This window comes from Amaranthus tricolor, chromosome 2 (genome assembly GCF_026212465.1).
Source record: "Amaranthus tricolor cultivar Red isolate AtriRed21 chromosome 2, ASM2621246v1, whole genome shotgun sequence".
NCBI lineage: Eukaryota > Viridiplantae > Streptophyta > Magnoliopsida > Caryophyllales > Amaranthaceae > Amaranthus > Amaranthus tricolor.
In genome coordinates, this window is record NC_080048.1 from 30,724,864 (window position 1) to 30,745,209 (window position 20,346).

At 34.6% G+C, this 20,346-nt stretch overlaps 1 protein-coding gene across 1 annotated transcript; it reads left to right on the top strand.

The window, feature by feature from the left end:
- The first annotated feature begins 9,086 nt into the window (after positions 1-9,086).
- On the top strand, positions 9,087-19,636 carry LOC130805233 (acylamino-acid-releasing enzyme). The gene is made up of 18 exons (XM_057669914.1): positions 9,087-9,311; positions 10,914-11,089; positions 11,165-11,474; positions 11,593-11,814; positions 11,916-12,134; positions 12,272-12,340; positions 14,472-14,610; positions 14,904-15,055; positions 15,134-15,216; positions 15,429-15,544; positions 15,644-15,722; positions 16,422-16,599; positions 16,817-16,877; positions 16,981-17,103; positions 17,684-17,881; positions 18,062-18,130; positions 19,102-19,178; positions 19,392-19,636. The coding sequence occupies exons 1-18, from the start codon at positions 9,187-9,189 to the stop codon at positions 19,453-19,455; spliced, it is 2,460 nt and encodes an 819-aa protein (XP_057525897.1). The 5' UTR covers positions 9,087-9,186; the 3' UTR covers positions 19,456-19,636.
- Positions 19,637-20,346: the final 710 nt, after the last annotated feature.

Here is a 20,346-nt window from a genome sequence, read left to right on the forward strand (position 1 = left end):
CTTAAAGACACTCCTTACGTTATCCTTAGTCTTATTGAATTAACATCAAATATTCATAGATCGAATACTTAACACCAATGCATTTGAGTACGTAGTTGCATCCTCCTAAAAAAGTCTTCTTAGTTAGACCCCGTAGATTCGAATGAATGAAATATAGGATACCCTTGGGGTTATGAACATGAGATTTATAGCTCGCTCTCTTATGTTTCATAAACACAATGTTCACAAAAGGAGAATGTACTAAGCCTCTTCCCACCAAGGGCTCCTTCATTGCTCAATTTATTCTTCCTATACTTACTCAGATGATCAGGTCTCAAATGAATGGAATCTTAGAACACATACAATCTATCAACCATGATAACTCTTATGAAAATAAGTGAGCCTTTTGTGATTTTCATAATACCACCTTCACAACAAAATCGACACCCATCAACATCCAATATACCCGGCCAAGGATATGAGAATCTTTTTCAACTCCAGAATATGCCTCATATCACTCAAAGTCCTAATTGTCCCATCATGCGTCTTGATAAGAACATTACTAGTGTTCATAACCTTGCAAATATCATCATTATCCAAAGTTATATTTCTACGATCCACCTTTTCATAGGTACAAAAGAAATCTTTATTAGGACTTATGTGTAAAGAAAAACCAGAATTAATAATCATCTCATCAATACCTTTTAACCCATGTGTTGCACTAAAGCACTGCCATCATCATTATCATTGAAATAGTTTGTATCACCAGATGTACAATCTTTAAACCAATTCTCTTCCACGTCCAATAATCTTTTTTTATGTGTTATGTTTACTTACAATAATGACATGTTTTACTCTTATTTGAAATCTTGGCCTTAGACCAACTTTTATTCTTGGCACCACCTCCAAAATTACTACCAACACTCTATCCCTTACAAACCATCCTTCATTTGACTTGTTTAACTTTTGAGTCAATTGCTTCTCTACTAGGTCTCTTTTAAATTAAAGCATTCTTTACATCATCACAACTAAGCTTCTCCGTACCATAGATAAAAGTCTCACAAAAATTCTTGTAGGTGTGTGATAAAAAACATAAGAAAAATATAGCCAAATACTCATCATCAAGAAAAACATTAAATTATATAAGTACATTACAATAGTACAAATTTCATCCAAGTGAGTCTTGAGAGAGTTACCATCATCCAATCTAAGTTCATAAAGTCTACTCTTTAATAGCATTCTAGTTTCAATCTTTAATCCATGTATAGGAATTCAAGTTTATCCCATATACTCTTTTTAGTAATCTCCTTCAAAACTTCTTTAAGAACCTTATTTGAGAGACACAATTGTATGGATCTAAGAGCCCTTAAATTGATTTCATCACACTTTTCAACTATTATTCCAACGGACAACTTTACAACACCTAATTCTATTGCCTTTTGCACAAAATATTGAGTAAAAAGAGCCTTCATCTTGACTTACCACTGATTAAAACTATAATTTCTTTCATATTTATCAATATTCCACTTTGTTGAAGCTATGTTGGATCCAATCATGAATCGAGAACATAAAATAATCACCAAGAATTCTTTGATTTGATACCAATTAAAGGTGATCTTTCTGTGTTAGAGTATTAAATATTACTAGAGATCAATGATTAGAGATCTTAATGGAATTGGGAAAAAAAGAGAACACAACCTAATTCTTAAATCAACAAATAGTGCAAATCTAACAACAATCAAAACAATATAAGACAACTTAAGTGGTTCATATAATGTGGATTACATCCACTACCACCCTAAATGTTTGTATTGATATGAAATAGATTCTAAGAAGCTTTAATAGAGGTTTTACAAATATTGGTTTGAAGATGAGAAAGAAGAGATATTTGGAGAGGATAATGATTTATTAAGATTAACAGAGAGAATTAGGAAAAAAAAAAATCACTAACTATAGTAATTTGTGACTATTTATAATTCATAGTCACAATTGCTAACAAGAAACGTCTAATCTGAAAACAGAACGAAAGCAAAAATTGAAATAACGAACTGAATCTTCTTTTTGGAAATATAAGTCGGATCGACGTTTCTAAGGCCTCAACAAAAATGACTCGACTCCAAGAAAGCCAAAACTGATTTTTATCCCTTTTTTGATTAATCCTTTTGAACCCATTTTATACAATGTACTACTATGTGTAGTCATAAAGCCACACCAAGAGGGTTGCGGATCCAAGTCACCCAATTAAACTATCACAATTTTAAAGTATTGACGGCCTGTTTGATTGATGGTAATGAAGTAATGGGAATGAAATGTTGTAATGACAATAGTAATGAAGGAATGGATATGAGAATTGGTAATGAAGATTCATTTGTTTGGTTATAGAAGATAATATTTCATTGATTGCATTTGGTTGTTAGTAATAAAAAATGGTAATGACTTTTAGTTTCATTATTGTATATTTGTATCTAAAAGCATTATTGTATCTAAATTATTCTATCTAATGATTCTTTTTTTAATAATAATATTTTTTTGGATAATTACATACATTACCTTTTTTTTCTTCATTATTTTTTTTCTTCAGCTCGAAACAACATTATCTTATTTTATTACCACAGTAATACTTCATTACCATTACAGCCTAATACCAGGTTGTTTGATGGTAATAAAAATGGCCCTTTTTGGTAATTTCATTACCTTATTTTATTACCATCCATTATCATTGAAGGCATCCAAACAACCAAATTTTTTATTACTTAATTTTATTACCATTACCGCCCTCTAATACCATATACCAAACGGGCCGTGAAGGTAGAACGTGGCAATCGAAGTACTATTCTTCCTAACCTCGGTAATATCGTGAATAATTTCTCTATTCTTATCTTCATGTTCAAGTTTTTCATGGGTATTTGGTTTAGCTAGAATAAATTTTCATTGAAACTTTTAGCTTCGATTTTTAATGGGTATTTTAAATGAATAATTTTCATTTAAATTTTCCATAAATATCGGTTAAATCTGCTTATGTAGGGCTTATAATTCTTCATCCTTTATTTTTATTGTTCCTATTAATCCTGTATTTGACTTATTTCAGGTAATTTTATTGTTATTTTTTGTTAATTTTAGATTTTGGTATACTTTGGTTTAGCTAAAATTGAATTTGATGATTATGTGAGTCTTATATGTCTTAATTGACTCTTGTATTAGGTCATATGATTTCCAATGCGCATTGAATTTGATTTACTTTTGTTGAATTGTTAAATATTTTGTTGAATTGTTGGATTTTTAAAATTATTGTATTTCATTTATTTTGTATTTCATTCATTAGTTTTAAGGTTATCTTTCATATGGATTAAAACATAATCATAATAAAATGTTAACAAATTGAACAAACATAATGGGGAACCCTAGTCCCATATACCCTTTAGTGCTAGTTTTACTACATGCCCTTTGTTCGCATTTTATATGAATTGGCCAGATTGACTCTGACACATTGCTTCAAACTCGAAACAGTAGTCTGGTAGTCATGAGATGGCTATTAGACAATAGGGTTTTGAGGTATGTGGGGAAAGCGAGTCTATATGGTATTCATCGAGTGGGTCAGATACCTTTAGATTGAGGTATGATTACTATCCTAGTTGAGCAATGAAGACTAAAGATGCATACATAGCACGTCATGCTCGCATGTATTGTTAGGTACTTATATTGGGCTATTTATTTGTTGAAAAGTTCAGAAACGAGATGCAAGGGATACTTTTCGAGCTCCTTGACCGAGACTGGCGTGATATAACATTATATACTTGTGCTAGTGTCGCACTTGCTTTCCTCTACAAACATATATGCCAAGCGGCTTCGATCAAGAGAGGGAATCAGATCAGCAGTGACATTGCGAGTCCATTGGTCATTCTACAGGGATTACGAAATCTAACTTATATTTACATAATTATAACATTATTAAGCAATGTTACTCATATTTATTATATTAAACAGTTGTGGATATGGAAGCATATTACTTTTTGCGATCCTGCTATCCTAACTCGACCGCACGAGGAAATGACGTGTACAGCTGGTGGATCCTTCCAATGACAAGCCATATGGATTGAGATGGTTCGTGCTTCGATTAACACTTTCTTGCATCTCACGGTATCTATATCCCATACGAGAATCACTCAATTGCATGACAAGTGAGTAGCTACTTTGATTACTTTTCATTTCACTACTATTTATTTCATTTACAATGTAATTTATTTTATTGTTTTATGTCATAGATGATATTTAGATCATATCCCGTAGAAATGGATAACGAGTGGTGTATACGAACACCAATGGTTTTCTTTCCGTTCGTTGAATACCACTACCCTGAACTGGTCATGCCATAGTATTGTATGATCCAGATGAGGCCTGAGCCACCAAAAGACCATCAAAAGCTGCATGAGGTTGATTGTAGGGGAAGAGTATAATGAAATAGTTGCATATCAACGAGGATTCATTGAGGGTATGAGGGACGTGAAGATCACGTAGATTTTTTTTGGTATTATTACGATGTATCTCATTCGGTATCATGATATCACCAGACAGTTCATCCATAGCGGCCACTCTCTTTGAACTACACTCTGTATGGCGTGCTATTAGTTGTTTTAGTGAGTCCATTCTTTTCTATTTTATATAATCACTATTTTATGTTAACCTAATGCATACCTGAATTGTTTTTTAGAAGCAACAGATGATGCACATTCGTGACTACATGCACTCACAACATATATGTTCTGAACAGCTGAATGAACTACTCAAGGTGTGCGACCGTGTGATGGTGGACCTTGGTTAAGAGCATCCGCTTTGACCATCACCGCGGGATAATATTCTAGGTTCTCCCACACAAGTAGATGCTCTAGGGACATTGATTGAGCATAAATTGCCATACAATTTGTCTACATCCGATGACTCTTGGACCCACTCAGGGAGAGTCTTTATATGTATCTCGACTTCATCCCTATAACTTTAGGGTTCATGATCAATCAGATAATAAGTGTATCCCCACTGATTATTCTTAGATTATAACTTGTATATATTTGAATATGTATATAACTTTGTATTTGTAATATTATTTACATTGTTATATATTGAGTATTTGAATGAGAAAAATGATGAAAATTGGTATATGAAATTGATTGTAGAGCCGGGATTTTTAATAGGGCAGAGAAAAAACAAAGACAATAAATAAAAAAACCATAAAAACGCTACTTGAGACAACGATTTCTTGGTTAAGGCAAGGTCAATGAGCTGTTAAGTTTAACGGCATTGAAAATCATTATCTTAGGCAGCGTTTTAACTTAAAGGGAAATTACCCATTTTAAGACTTAAAATGCCAATTTCAATACATAAATTGCTGATTTCAAGCATTAAAAGGTCATCTAGTAATTTGTTTTATTTTGTTTTATTTATATATAATTTTTTTCAATTCAAATTTGAGACATAAAATGTCAAATTCAAGATAATGTTGGAATTGGTCTTTTAAGCCTTTGATTTGGTCTTTAAGTCTTGAAATTGAGAATTTTTTTAAAAAAATATAATACCAAATTTAAAAATTAAAACCAAATCGAAAAGTCTTGGAATTGGTCTTTTAATTCGTATATTTAATCATTTAAGTCTTGAATTTGATCTTTTATGTCTCAAATTTAGTATACAATGTAAAAAACATAGAAAAAAACGAAGCCACAGACTATTTGACCTATATATGAATGCTTGTACCCATGCAACTGTTGCATACGACAAATTCTTGTATGAGAAAGTCTTACCATGAGACAACTCATAATTTGGTTAAATAGCCTAGTAATAGAAACTTTTTGCTTATGGACTTCTTGTTTTGAGGTCATCTCACCGTCATCGTGAGACGGTGTCATAAAAGGCGGAATATTTATTTAATCTTTCGTTGTACTTTTGGTTCGCATCAAGCCAAGTTCTTTAGCCCTATATGCGCAGAATAATTGAAATCAATAAGATAAATTATCAAAAAATGCACGAAATAAGATAAGTTTCAACTTATTTCCAAAAATAAGCGTGTAATTCCCAAAGCTGTGGTTTGGGGCTGTTAGCAGTTACTAACTGTGAACAGGTCAAAAAAGCAAACTAGTTGCGAACAAGTGTTTTTGAGCCTATTCGCGGTTACTCATCGACCACAAATACAAAACAACACCTCCCTTCGTTCCCATTTTTCCCAATTTCAAACCCTATCTTAAACAATTTGGCATTCCACTTACAAAAATCACTATTAGACTAGCTTCCATTCATCAATTCTTACATTCCTCTTTCAATTTGGCACTTCAAATTTAGTTTAGGATACTCTAGCTTACACAAAGGCAAACTTTTATTGGTTTTTTCGAGTATATATATCGTTTTTTTTGGTTTTGATAAAGTTTGGTTATTTTCTCAAATGTAGGTTACTAATTCTAAAATCAATACTCTTCTTAATCATCCATAACTGTTCAAGGTAATGTTTAATTGTTTTCATAGCTTTATGTTGTTTTTTGGAGTATTGTTGTTGATGAGCATATTGAATTAGTTGAATTTGATGTACATGAAATTTTGATGTTGTTATTAGAAATATCATTTATGAACTTATTAATTGATTTATTATTTGAATTTTATGTACATTATATATCAGAAATTTTGATGTTGTTATTAATTGATTTATTAGTTGAATTTTATGTGCATTATAAATATGTGAACTTAGTTACATTATAGACTTTATTAATTTATAGACCAAAAGATTATAATCAAATGAATATAATGTATTTGTATGGGCATGAAGTTGATGATGATGTTGATTTTGTTTGTATTCATGTAGAAATGGCATCATTTCGCGTCACTATAGTATGTTTTTGGAATGGTTCTATTCGAGAAAGTAGTGGCAAAGTTCATTATGTTGGGGGAAGACGTAGGTTGTTTGCATGCAACTCGAACATGGATTTGAATCGGTTTAAACATTTTATATGTTCTAAGATTGGATTAAACCCCACTAGAAGTACCGTAAATATAAGCTTTTAATATGACATGAGTGGAGAATTGCTAGTCTTTCCTGTTGAGGATGATGAGGCTATAGATGCTATGTGGGCGAGGAAGCATATTTTTATCGGCCAACCTTATAGAAGCGTTGGTTGTGGTGAAGCTCCTCCTCTGCAACAACCCCCACCAGATGTTGCATATGGATCACGGTGGAATTTTGCACGCCGAACGCGCAAACACTCTGAGACCGGTCTAGGATTCTACCGAGATTAGTTAGACCTGCTGCGACCAACCAGTTAGATATTTCAGTACTCATTAACATTACTGCAATTTAATTAACACATCATTTACATTTTCATAACATATATTATAGTTTTTGTGGGATCCGTACCCTGCCAAAGCCTATGCAGCTGTGCTCGAGCACTTGGGGATTCAGTTAGGTGCGTGGAGGGCTTCTGTGCCACTCATATGCTTCGACATTGTCGAAGTACATATACCGGAGTGCGTACTGCGCTAATATGAGTTGGTACAGGGCATTCCACCGCCTTGCGACACTGAACCCGAGTTGCACCTGATTTTGCGTAAGAATCAGGATATGGCGAACTGGATGGAGATCAATTGGCGCCACATCGCTTGTTGGGATCATAGACTTGAGCTGCTAGCCCAAGGTGCGCCGATAGATTTTGATGGTGCACCCACTACACCTAACTACATGTTGTGGTTCCTCTCCATCACTCGCCGATGGATGCCACGTGGCATCATCGCAACGTCACATTATGCTCCTGCTAGGCCTATGATGACCCAATTTGTAAGTCTTCATTTGCATTTAAATGATTAAGTTGCCGATTACATAATATAATATTACATTAACTAAATATTAATTGCAGGCACAAGGTGTGGTAGTCGTGATGCGGTATAGCCACGAGGAGCCGGTAAGAGAGATTGCGCAAGACATGCTCGTCGGCGCGCAGTTCCAGCACTTCATACCGGAAGACACTACGGAGTCATCACTGGCTACCGCCGATGCGCACGTCTCACCTCCTACTTAAGACTATCATTTGGAGGAGATGAATCTTTCATACCTCGTTAACGTTGTGGGCACCTCGTAAGTTGGGCCATCCCAGCCATCACAGTACCAGTCCCCTCCTCTTCCAGAGCAACACACGAACGCTTCTTACTACCGTAGGAGGCGTAGGAGACCAATTCAGTTGGATATGGTAGATGAGGGTGATGAGGGTTAGCGTTAGGTTTTTGTGTATTTGGATTGACTATATATATATATATATGTGTGTGTGTGTGTGTGTGTGTGTGTGTGTGTTTATTTAGTTCTATATGTCAAACATTTGTATATATTTAGTTGTATATATATGTTTATTTAGTTTATCATAACCTCCAAGCTTTGACTTGCGAATGCTCGGACTTTTGGCGATAAATCATCCCACCTGACACATACATTGACTTGTAATAACTTATGATGATGTCTCTGTTGCAAATATATCAAATAAAAAAACTCAATAATTAGGAAAAGTAGTTGGTAAAAAAAAGTCAAAGCAGTTATTCACAGCTACTAACTGTGAAAGTCAACACCTGTTCGCAGTTAGTAACTACGAACAACTGCTTTGTTTTTTCCACCTGTTCGCAGTTAGTAACTGCGAAGTGCGCCAAACCACAGGTTTGAAAATTACACGCTTATTTTTTAAAATAAGTTAAAACTTATCTTATTGCGTGCATTTTTTTGATAATTTATCTTATTGATTTCAATTTTTCATATGCGCATAGGCCATTTGCATAACCCATGGCCATGAGGCCCATGACCGATTAGGCTCATTTTGGTAAAAAACAACACAAAAACTTGGACGAGACCGTCGCAAGCTAAGACGAATTGTGGGCTAGCCCATTTTACGCTCATATAACAACATTTTAATTTTTTGTGTATTTATTAATTTTAACGTTGAAGGTATTAGCTTTGAAAAATAATACCTTTAAAGTCAAAATTAATACCTTTAAGATCCGAATTGAAAAATGCCCAGAAAATAAAAAATTACTGAAATTGTTATACACTCAAATTGTATCGATTCAAATTGACCGTCTCATTATAAGGCCGTCTATTACAAGACCAACCGAAAAAACAATACTTTCATTTGAGCATAAACAACAACAAAAAAAAAACACAAATAAAGATTCGATCTTTTCTGGGATGGAAAACAACGAATGACGAAGTGTCTGACTTCTACAAATTGTGTGCTGTTCTTCAATTCATTCAAATTGTCTTCTTTTCTACCATTTTCTATTCAGTTTCAATCTGTAATCACTCTTCCTCCTCCTCCTTCTTCCTGGTAAGTACTTTAATTTTTACATGTTTGACACACTTCACTCCACTTATCCACTTTTCTTCATAATTGACTACTACTAATTACTGATTAAACTTGATGGTAAATGAAAGGTTAAAAATTTTAATTTTGTCCAAATGCAATGTATTTTGTATGCCCACTTCATTTTGTGTTTAGCAGTTGTTGGGTTTTTTTGTTTGGTAATTTTTGTATAAGTATTAGATGTATTGGTTGATTTTTAGTTGCTAATGAGTAATAATGATGTATTTCATTGCTTTTGATCTTGTTTATGATTAAGTCCAATCAATCTTAATTCTTTAGTATTTTGATTTATTATGATGAAGATTATGACTTTACTTTGTCTACTTACCTGTAATTCATTGATTGTTCAGAATTGTAGTGTTAAATTTGGTTGTAAAAATTTGCAATCCTTCAAAAGTGTATTGAAATTCACTTGCTTCAGTTCACAAATTGGTAATGAGATTAATGAGTGGGTAATACTATTCAGAAGATTCTGGGTTGAGTTTGTTACCTTAGAAATTTATAGGCTTTTGGGTTGTCAGAAGAATCTGGATTACTAATGTGTTGTTTTGTTGGGTTAGGGTTTTCTTCAAGTGTTTTTGGCTTAGTATTCTAGGGTTGGGGACTGTGTAGCTGAGTTTGATGAGCTATTAGAATGTACAAGGTTCATTTTGGAATGAGGAATTTGGTTTGTATGTCAAGATTGATTAGTTCTATTGGTCTAATCACTGATCTTCTTTAGCTGAAGTATGTACTACTAGTTTTAAGGTTGTGTTTGGATGGAATGAAATGGAGGGAAAGAAAGAGGAGGGATTTGGATGGAGGAAGAATCTCTTGTTTGGATAGCAAAATGGGAGGGAAGGGAATTGAAAGGATATCATGGATACTTTTTGTTAAGGCTTCAATTTCTCCAAAGTTGGAAAGATTTGAAGAAAAAACTCCCATCTCCCTTCCTTTCTCTTCCATTCCCTCCTATACAAAAAAGAGCTATTTCCCTTCTATTTCTCTTGCCTTCCTTTCCCTTCCCTTCTTTCCCCTTCCCTTCCTTTCTTTTCTCACTAAAATTGTTATCCAAATATAGTAGAAGCATATGTAACATTATGTGTAAGAATGGTAGTGGCTGTCAGCTTGTCACTACAACGAGATCATTTTGACAAGTATGCGGTTATTTATGCTCGATTTCGATGGTGGAGAGATTACATAGGGTGTTAGAGTGTATCAAATGTTTTTTTTCTCCCTTAGTATAGAAGTGAGACTCCTGTAATAGATATGGAAGTGTGGAATATGGCCGTATAAATTTAGCGAGTTTTCAAAATTACACTTTTAATCAATTTTCATATTGCATTAGCTTTTTAAATTCATGTTCTACAAGTTCCATTCTTAGGAGTTAAGATTAGTTTTATTTAAGCAATTTAGAATGGTAAGTTATGCCTGCTTATGTGTGTGCAAACCATAGAGTAAAAACTATGCATTTTGTAACTTCATGAAGCTTCTCGTACTCTATTTAAGAATACACGGGTTGAGGATTTTTGAAGGTTTTTTTCAACCTCACCTTTTGGATTTTTTTTATTATGTGATCACTTGTAGCGAAAGATTATCAATTGCTTCAGTGATGGATGCTTCTAGAAGTGAATTGGCAAAGGAACTGCCACTCTGCTTGGATCCAACCATGGTTGAAGAATATACTTCTTTGTCAAAAGTACTTGCAAAATTCAGTAGCATTCCTAGCATTAGCAAAGCCTGGGTTTTCAAATCAGATAATGGTATAACTTTCATTTAAAGTTTATTTTGAGCTTGGAACTTGTGTCGTTGTTCACTCATTCTATCAACTTGTGCAGGCAAGGTCTCGAAGGCTATGTTTTCTATTAACCAACCAAATGTCCTGGCGAATAAAATGAGAAAGTCTTTACTATCTGCTTCTTTGAGAAAAAATGGCGCCAGCGCCATCAACTTTGAATGGTCTCCATTTCCTATTGAATTGCCTGGGGTAGCTTTAATGGTTTCTTCGCCATCAGGTTCAAAGCTTCTTATGGTTCGAAACCCTGAGAACGATTCTCCCACCAAACTTGAAATATGGGGCCCGTCAGCCTTGGAGAAGGAGTTCCACATTTCGCAATCTATTCATGGTTCAATCTATTCTGATGGATGGTAATGATTGATCCTCATGTAATCACTTAAGTCCATTACACCTAGCATAATATCTCTTCCTATTTCCTCATCCTTTTCGTGTTGCTGAAGTAACTTTCTTTTTTTCGTAATCCATTAGGTTTGAAGGTGTTTCATGGAACTCTGATGAAACACTTATTGCATATGTTGCTGAGGAGCCTTCCCCTCCTAAGTCAATCTTCAGTAGTTTTGGCTACAAGAGTGAAGGTTCCGGTGATAAAGATTGTAATAGCTGGAAAGCCCTTGGGGATTGGGAGGAGGGATGGGGAGAATGTTATGTGAACAAAAGGAGGCCAACAATCTTTGTCATCAGTGTTGAAAGGTCCACATCGCCTAATGAATACTTGCCAATGTTTTTATTCGTGCATTATTTTCTATATAATGTGCTACATCTATAATTATCGAATTTTGGATTTTGTGTAGTGGTGAGGTACGTGCTGTCGAAGGAATAAAAAAGTCTTTGAGTGCTGGTCAAGTCATATGGACTCCAGCAACTGAAAGTTCACGACAAAATTTAGTTTTTGTCGGGTGGTCATCGGATTCAAGGAAATTTGGCATGAAATATTGTTATAACAGGCCATGTGCTTTGTATGTTGCTTGCAGTCCGTTCAATGAGTTAACGGGTGATGGTATTGACCAAAGGTGGGTTGACTTCTACAGCTGATTTTGCTCGCATGCTATTTAATCTGGTTCCTCTTTTTTACAGCTTACTATCTTTTGGTTAAGATAATTTTATCCATTGTGGAGTTTGATCGGGTAAGTTTGTTCATTTCTGACAGACCCAAGAAAGACACTGAAGTGGTTAATGTGACTCAGGGAGTTAACAGTGCGTTCTCTCCGTTGTTTAGGTATGTTTTGTAAGTTTTGTAGTTAAATGCTACTTTTACAAAGTAAATCAGGATACACATTGAAAGTTAATAGGAGGTTGAATACTCTCTAGAGGGGGGTGAATAGAGAGTTTGGGCTTTTTAAACTTTTCTGGCAGTTTGTCTTAAGAGTTTGAGGAGTCTGTCAAAACTGTCTTCTAAAACAGCTTTGAGCCAATTCGTAAACAATAACGTATGTGCGGAAAAATAAACTTTAAAGTATAACACACGATATGTTAACGAGGTTCGGTTCTAACTAACCTACTCCCCGCCTATGGGTTCTCTTTCAACCCGTAGGATTTCAACGCCTTTTATTAATCCGATTTTAATACAAATAAGAAGATCTCACTATCTCCTCTCACCACGTTCTTCCCCTTGAAGAACCGTATTACAAGTCCCTTTAATAAAAGCAAAATCCCAAATCTCACAATAGAGATTTACAAGTTGAACACTTTGAAAAGTATTCTTCATTAGGTGTATTAAACTTAATCTAACTCTTTTTAAACTCTTAAGCCTATTACAAATGTAAGAGTTAGATAAACTAAGAATTAAGAATTACGAATTACAAATTACAACTCTTAGAGAATTTCTAAGTTAAGAGAGAAAGTTGTAAAAAGTGGTGTATCTTAGTTCTGGAATGAAGCCTCATATATATAGTGTTACGCCTCAACACATCTTCAAAAACAAGAAGGCTCTTATCCGTTATTTTCTGTTGACCTGGTCGTTCTGCGCCTGTCTTCAAGATCTTGAGGTTATCTTCAAACTGACGTGTACTGACAGCTAAAAATAATTTCGTCATTGTGTTTGTAATTGTCCAATGCTATGCTGCCACGTTAGTACTCATACAAGATATTGAATAATAAGCACAAACCAGATTTATCAACATTTAATTAATCATTTAAATTAATTTCTATTATTAGCATTAATTCAAATCGTCATTTTCTATTTTTAGTATAAATTCAAATATCATCCTATTAATAGAAAACTCTAGATCTTGCATAATTATCAAATATAGCCGTGTGCTATAATTAGTAAAACATGTGTACCTTGTACTATATTTAATTATCAAATTAATTTTAAGCACATATTTAAATTCAAGTTCAAATATAAAATATTTAAACGTTAAACAAAAAACGTGTAGTAAAATATTCAAACTTCATTTCAAATAATATCCAAGTTAATTTTAATGAACCTTGACCTATTAAAATATTTCAAATGTAATTACGAAACTAACCTGATTGTAAACGTAATTATCTTCAAGACTTTGAAACATATTTCAGAACTTATAAAATCAACTTTAAAATAAACTAAAGTTCTTTAAGCATATTCCATCGACTTCGGACTTAAATATATATAAATCAAATGTATATCAAATATGATTTTAAACTTACTTAAACAATTAAATGTAATTACTTAATTTATTTGTTTAATCAATATGTGTTTTGAATTATCATCATTCAAGAGAATTAAGTCTTCAATCTCCCCTTATCATTATTTAAGAGAGTTGAGTCTTCACACATGAAAATTATCAAAGTCATGTTCATATTAGTTCTTTGATTGTTAAATTTCATGGGATCTTACTTAAAATGTGCTTCGCTATGGCATGTTTGGCAACTTGGAATTCATTTTCAAATGTTGAATTCGCCCAAATACTATGTTTGGCAAATCTAAAAATTGAAATTCTGGAAATGGGCTAGTTCGATATGATTCAAATGTAAAAATGGCGCTAAATATCAAAATGTGAAAATTCGAAGTAAATATGTTTGATTTACAATTCATGAATTTGAATACTATAATTGAATTCCCCATTTTCAAATGAATTCCATGTTGACAAACACGACCGTAAAGGATAAATTTTACCTTTTTCCTTGCTGATATCTTTTTTAGTTTGCCAATAGGTCGAGGGGGAGGCTGTTTATTTAGATGTTTAGCAAATGTTGTGCATAAGTAATTTTCACTAAATAGGTAAATTTTTTTAAATTTATACTTATCTATGGCCTATATAACAACTTCTTTGTTATTTAAAGGGTCAATTGATAAACACCCTCTTTGTTATTATATGGTTGCATGCATAATGTTGTTTGACCTATGTAACATAATTATCTTTTTTCAGTCCCGATGGCAAATTTCTTGTTTTCTTGTCTGCCCAAGCTTCTATCGACACAGGAGCACATTCGGCAACCAATTCACTCCATCGAATTGATTGGCCAAGTGATGGAAATCCCAACCTGCCCTCTAAAATTGTGGATGTGGTGAGTTGTAACTCTCTTATGATTTAGATTTTAAGGAAATGGACCTTTTTTCTTGGTTCCTAGACCCTTGTACCGTTTCATATTTCAAATTCCCTTTCTTTGTTGATCCATTTTAATTATGTAAAAATTGTTTCATGTCCTCTTGCCGAGTGTTGTAACAAAATTACTTTTCGTTCCTCTTCTATATGAGAATTGAGACTGTTTTCTGATGGCAGAATTTCAGCAGTTGAAGATCAAGATGTGACTGATCCCTCTTATTTGAGTAGTTCTCATGCTTCTTCTCAATATTGTAGGTTTCTATTGTAATACGTCCTGACGACGGATGCTTCCCTGGGCTATATTGCACCGAATTCCTATCTAACCCATGGCTTTCTGATGGGAATACTATTATTTTATCCTCCATATGGGGAAGCACACAAGTTATACTTTCGGTGGACATACTCAGGTAGCAAAGGTTTCATTTACCAAGTCCCCCTGCTAGTTATCTCCACTGTTTGTCTCAAATTTTAATTTTATTTTTCAGTGGCAATGTATTGCGCATAACCCCTCATGATTCTTCTTCTTCATGGAATCTTCTGTCCCTTGATGCGGATAATATCATTGCTGGTATTGCTGTTTGTCTACCATCCTTTTTCTTTTTGTTTGGGTGAATACGCATTCTGTAAGTTTTGGCATAAAGAGTCCTCCATGATATACTTCCTCTGTTCAATTATACTTGTTACTGATTGTGACATTTCTCCACTGAACATATCACCATCAGTAGCAAGTATTTCAGAAAGGAGGAAGTACTAATTTGTTTTGTCCTTTCCTGTTTACAGTATGTAGCAATTTAGTAGAGGTTCCAAAAATTAAATATGGTCTCAAGGAGTCTTCTACAAGTGCTTCGTGGAGTTGGCAAGATGTATCTGGCCCCACGTTCAGTTTCTCCAAGGAGGTTCATTATTTCATTATCTTTTATGCAAGCCAGTTTTGCACCTGCATTAATTGTGCACGTGTGCGCATTATAATGAATGAATATTCGTTTCCATTACAGGTTGAGTCCTTGTTATCTCCGCTTCAGTTCAGTATTATGAAGGTTCCAGTCAAGGGCGGATCAGGGAACACTCTAGCAGGTTGGCATTTAAAAGTATTGTTAAAGTGGAAAACAGATTCTTTGCTATTAGGATACATGAACTGTATAGAAATGTGAGAGAAGCATTGAGGATTGTTTGATGAATTCTTCACTGCTAAATGCTTTGATATCTCTTTTATGGAAGTGAGATTGTTGTCATTCCTTGTAACTTATAAGTAAAATGTTTTCTCTCTTATTTGTATGAACTTAAAGCTGATGAATGCACTATCCGGATGTAGGGATGGTCATGGGTCCAGAAACCTATTGGACCCGCCCCTTTTTAAGGGTCTGGGTTTTATTTTTTGAGACCCGTTGGATCTGGGTTGGATTTGGATCTCAAAAATGAATAATGGGTTTGGATTTGGGTCTAGACCATTGGATCTAGACCCAGACTCAGACCCCACCTCTAAATCCGGATCCTAGACCCACCCAGTAGACTCGGACCCAGACCCGATCCCGGACATTTATTAAATAGTCATATTTTTTTTATGGTCAATCTTGCCCCCATTCCAAATTCCAATTCCGCCCGTTCTTCATTCAGTCATTCCCAATCTCACTGTTGCGTACTGGATGGGTTTTTGGATAAATCAACTTCTCCTTTTATGTCAATTTCTAGTTGTATACACATTGGGTTGTGTTTGAGGTCCATGCATGATGCTACTATACAGCTTATATCTTTTTTTATTCTGGTTATCCGCAGGTGCCTCTAAACCCTTTGAAGCCATTTTTGTGTCTCCCAAAGGAGAGAAGAATGAATCTTGTAACCCATTAATTGTAGTTCTTCATGGGGGTCCTCACAGTGTTTTCACTACGGGATTTTCTAAATCACTAGCATTTCTCTCTTCAATTGGTTTCAACTTACTAATTGTGAACTATAGGTAAGAAAAAAAATAGGTTTATTGATGTTTTAATTTAGGGAGGAGACTGCAGTTCATAGACACTTTTAGTTGGGAATGGGATCATGCTTTCGGTATTTCAATATAGCTTTGCAAGAATGGTCGCCTTTCTTCTTATAAAGACATCATAAAATGCTATATCCTACATTTTAATTTGACGGAATCTCTTATTTTTCTGTTCTTAATTCTCTTGTACTAGAGGTTCGTTGGGATTTGGAGAAGAAGCAATTCAGTCTCTTCCCGGGAATATAGGATCTCAGGTGTTCTCAAGTTTGTGCTTGTCATATATGAATCGAACTTTTCTTGAAGTTTAATATAAAAGAGTGTTTTGTTCTCTGCCTAAATATTCCAGATTATGTGCAGGATGTCGGTGATGTGCTCACAGCTATAGACTACATAATTGATATGAAATTAGCAGACCCGTCTAAAATCACTGTTCTTGGCGGTTCTCATGGTGGCTTTTTGACCACCCATCTCATTGGCCAGGTAGTTTCAGTTCTCTTTTTCTAGTCCTCCTTCCCATAATCCCGTTCAATACTTGAGTAAATTTTTGTTATTACAGAGTCCAAAAACTATACAGTAGAGGTTACCAGCCCACATAGCCAGCCTTGCCTGCAATCCTGAATACTGTGTTTTTGGCTTTGCTAAGGTCGATATTTTAGTTCAAGCTTGTAGGCGTTTTGGACTTTGGTTATTATTTTGTGCGGATTTATTCAGGCTGCGTTTTGGGCCGGGTCAAGTGAGGCTTACAGGCCAAGTCAAATTTGATCAACTCTAACATACTGTTTGAAATCCAATTCCTTGCTTAACTATACTATATTTGTATGTTGCGGAGTAGTATTTGACATACCTTCCTAATTAAGTTATACCTTTAAGGAGCCTTTATTTGCACATCTACGCTGTGAGTGTTTGCATATGAATCCATTCTTCAGCGCCTGATCGGTGGGAGGCTTGTGCGGAGCTACTGGGTCTATATAAAATCATAAAATTTTAGTGTCTGTTAAGCTTGTAATTAACCTACTATATGGATAAGCTTAGTCTTGGTAATTTTTATTACATGTTGCAGGCTCCTGAAAAATTTGCGGCAGCAGCTGCCAGAAATCCTGTTTGTAACCTTGCTTTGATGGTCGGGACTAGTGATATTCCCGATTGGTGTTTTGTGGAGTCATATGGCGTTGAAGGAAATGCAAAATATACAGATGCACCCACTATGGAACATCTAAGTGTTCTTTATGACAAGTCTCCGATTGCACATATTAATAAGGTAATGTATCTGCAAACAAATCGTTATGAATGTAACTGCATGTGTCGGAGTAGTCGTCCCTGATTTATACACCACATCTTCTCTTAGACATTCATATAAAAGGTTAATTCTCTTGTTTCTATGACAAGCTTCTTAAGATTTAATAACATCTAGATTGACATATGTATAATCATCATGCAGGTCAAAACACCGACCCTATTTCTTATTGGTGCTAAGGATCTTCGAGTTCCATCCAGCAATGGCTTGCAGGTGACACCCTGCTTTCCTTACCTTATGAATCTTTACCATTTCTATTATTCCAAGGCTATCTAGAATTAGAATGCTCATTCACTTCTAAATATATTGATATTTAAGTATGGTAAATTGGTAATATCATAAATAGTTGTAGATGTGAAAGAAACCAGGATGAGCTGTGGCATTACTGGGCGAGAATTCTAGGCATATTTTAAGACCATTGTGGCGAGATCTTGTTGGGTTCAGGCCTCGGCTCTCTTCATGTCGGGTTTGGTTTCTAGTTCAGATTGGGCCATGCCTATTTTGTTGGGACAGTAGTCGTTCTGTCCATTTTTGGTTGGGATAAGTGAATTTGTCTGATTCGATTTGAGTTGGGGCAGCTTTGTCAGGTCTAATTGTCCTGAATATTGTTCACTTCCAACATTCGTTTGAAACAGTGTATCTTTGAGACTTTAGGCCCTTCTTCAACTTCAGCTTAGTTATTAGGGAGTAAATATTTTGTCGAAATCAATTTAAGTCGGTATAAACTAGTAATTATCTATGAGAAAAGGCGAGAGAATTACCATTAACAAAAAATAATTCCAGTTAATATTAAATCAGGTGATGCGAAACAGGGTTTTAAACTATATACTCCCCTCCTATAGTCCTATTCCCTTCAAATGTCCCACTTTTTTTCACTGTTCATCAATCACTCACAGTTGTATTTTCTTCGTAATCTAAAAGTTAAAAATAGTTAAGCGAGATTTTATTTGTTCGTCTCTATGTAAATTTATTACTATCACCTTTTTATATTCAATTATGCATAATTAAAGATATTAAGAATTGAATTAGTGCATAGCAAGCGTGCGAAACAAAAGGTGACATTTGACGTGAGTTAGAGCTCCTTTTGCTCTGGCCCGTTATTTGATTGTGCTCTCTCACTCATTCGTATTGTTAATTTCGACAACACTGACGTGATTCTCTTCTTGTATATGTAATCATTGTAGTATGCACAAGCGTTGAAGGAAAGAGGAGTCGCAACCAAGATAATTGTATTTCCAGAAGATATTCATGCAATCGATAAGTAAGAAACTTTCATATATTTATGTCATGCTTTTGTGTAGAGCTGATCAGCCCGTAGGCTCGAATTCCGGACTTTTCGGCCTTTTGGCCCAAGCCTTCAGGCTTTTCATCAGTATGGGCTTCAGACTTGTCTTCAGATCAGGTCTAATTTGATCACCTCTGTTCTTGTCGTAAGTTAATGTGTACATAACTTACCCTCGTATTTTCATTGCAGACCGCAGTCAGACTTCGAGAGCTTCTTAAATATTGGAGTATGGTTCAAGAAATACTGTAAATAGACGGGGCTGATAACGTGATCAGCATTTGTGGAAGAAAGTGTATGGCATAATCGAATACTCACGTCATTTACCTTGTATCATCCATTCTTGAAAAGCTTTAAATGCTTTTGAATAATATATGCTTCATTGTAGAACATCCGATGAACTGCTATAATAAGCTTATAAGCATGGGTTACGGCTAGTTTCCATGTCTCAAGTACTGATTTGTTCCGTATGAGTGATGCGTGTGGACATTAGAAATAAGTAATAACGAATCCAAGTATGGGTTACGGGTTTCTATGTCTCGAGGTTAAGACTATTTTATCTCAAGTGCCTTGTGTTCAATACATGACATGCGCTAACTCAGGAATGTAGTCTTTCATTTTATGCCAAAATTACGGTAACTTTTCATGAAATAATCAAATCAGTTTCGATATCTTATATTTGACAGTCGTAAAATAGGCCAAAAAAGTTCAGCCTCGACAGCTTGGTTTAATTACTATTATACCAATGGATTATAAATGTGTAGTGATATTGTATGCCAAGTTACCAAAGCAATCCTATCATCTTGATTTTTTTTATCAAGATAGGAATAGTTTGTAAATTACAGCTTTAAAATTTAGAACTTTTGCGAATTATAAATTCAATATTAAAAATGATCGGAATTCTGTAATTTGGTATGAACGTTCTAGACTTTGATAATTTAATGGCTATAATTCGCAAAAAATAAACATTAAGGCTGTAATTTACAAATTATTATATAGAACTTTGATACTTATACAAGATATCTTTCAATTAGTTTAGAAATAATAGAAAAACAAATAAAATGGCGATTTGTAATCGGTGTTTTTGCTCTTTGATTCTCCATTCTTGTAAGACAGTCGAAGAAAAAATCTCATAATCAATCTAAAG

Bases quoted from the DNA above. Each gene is read 5' to 3' on its own strand.
- LOC130805233 (XM_057669914.1), top strand. From the start codon at position 9,187: ATGACGAAGTGTCTGACTTCTACAAATTGTGTGCTGTTCTTCAATTCA. The intron at 12,341-14,471 runs GTATGTTTTGTA...ATCTTTTTTCAG, and splicing joins GCGTTCTCTCCGTTGTTTAG to TCCCGATGGCAAATTTCTTG. The intron at 16,600-16,816 runs GTAAGAAAAAAA...CTCTTGTACTAG, and splicing joins TTACTAATTGTGAACTATAG to AGGTTCGTTGGGATTTGGAG.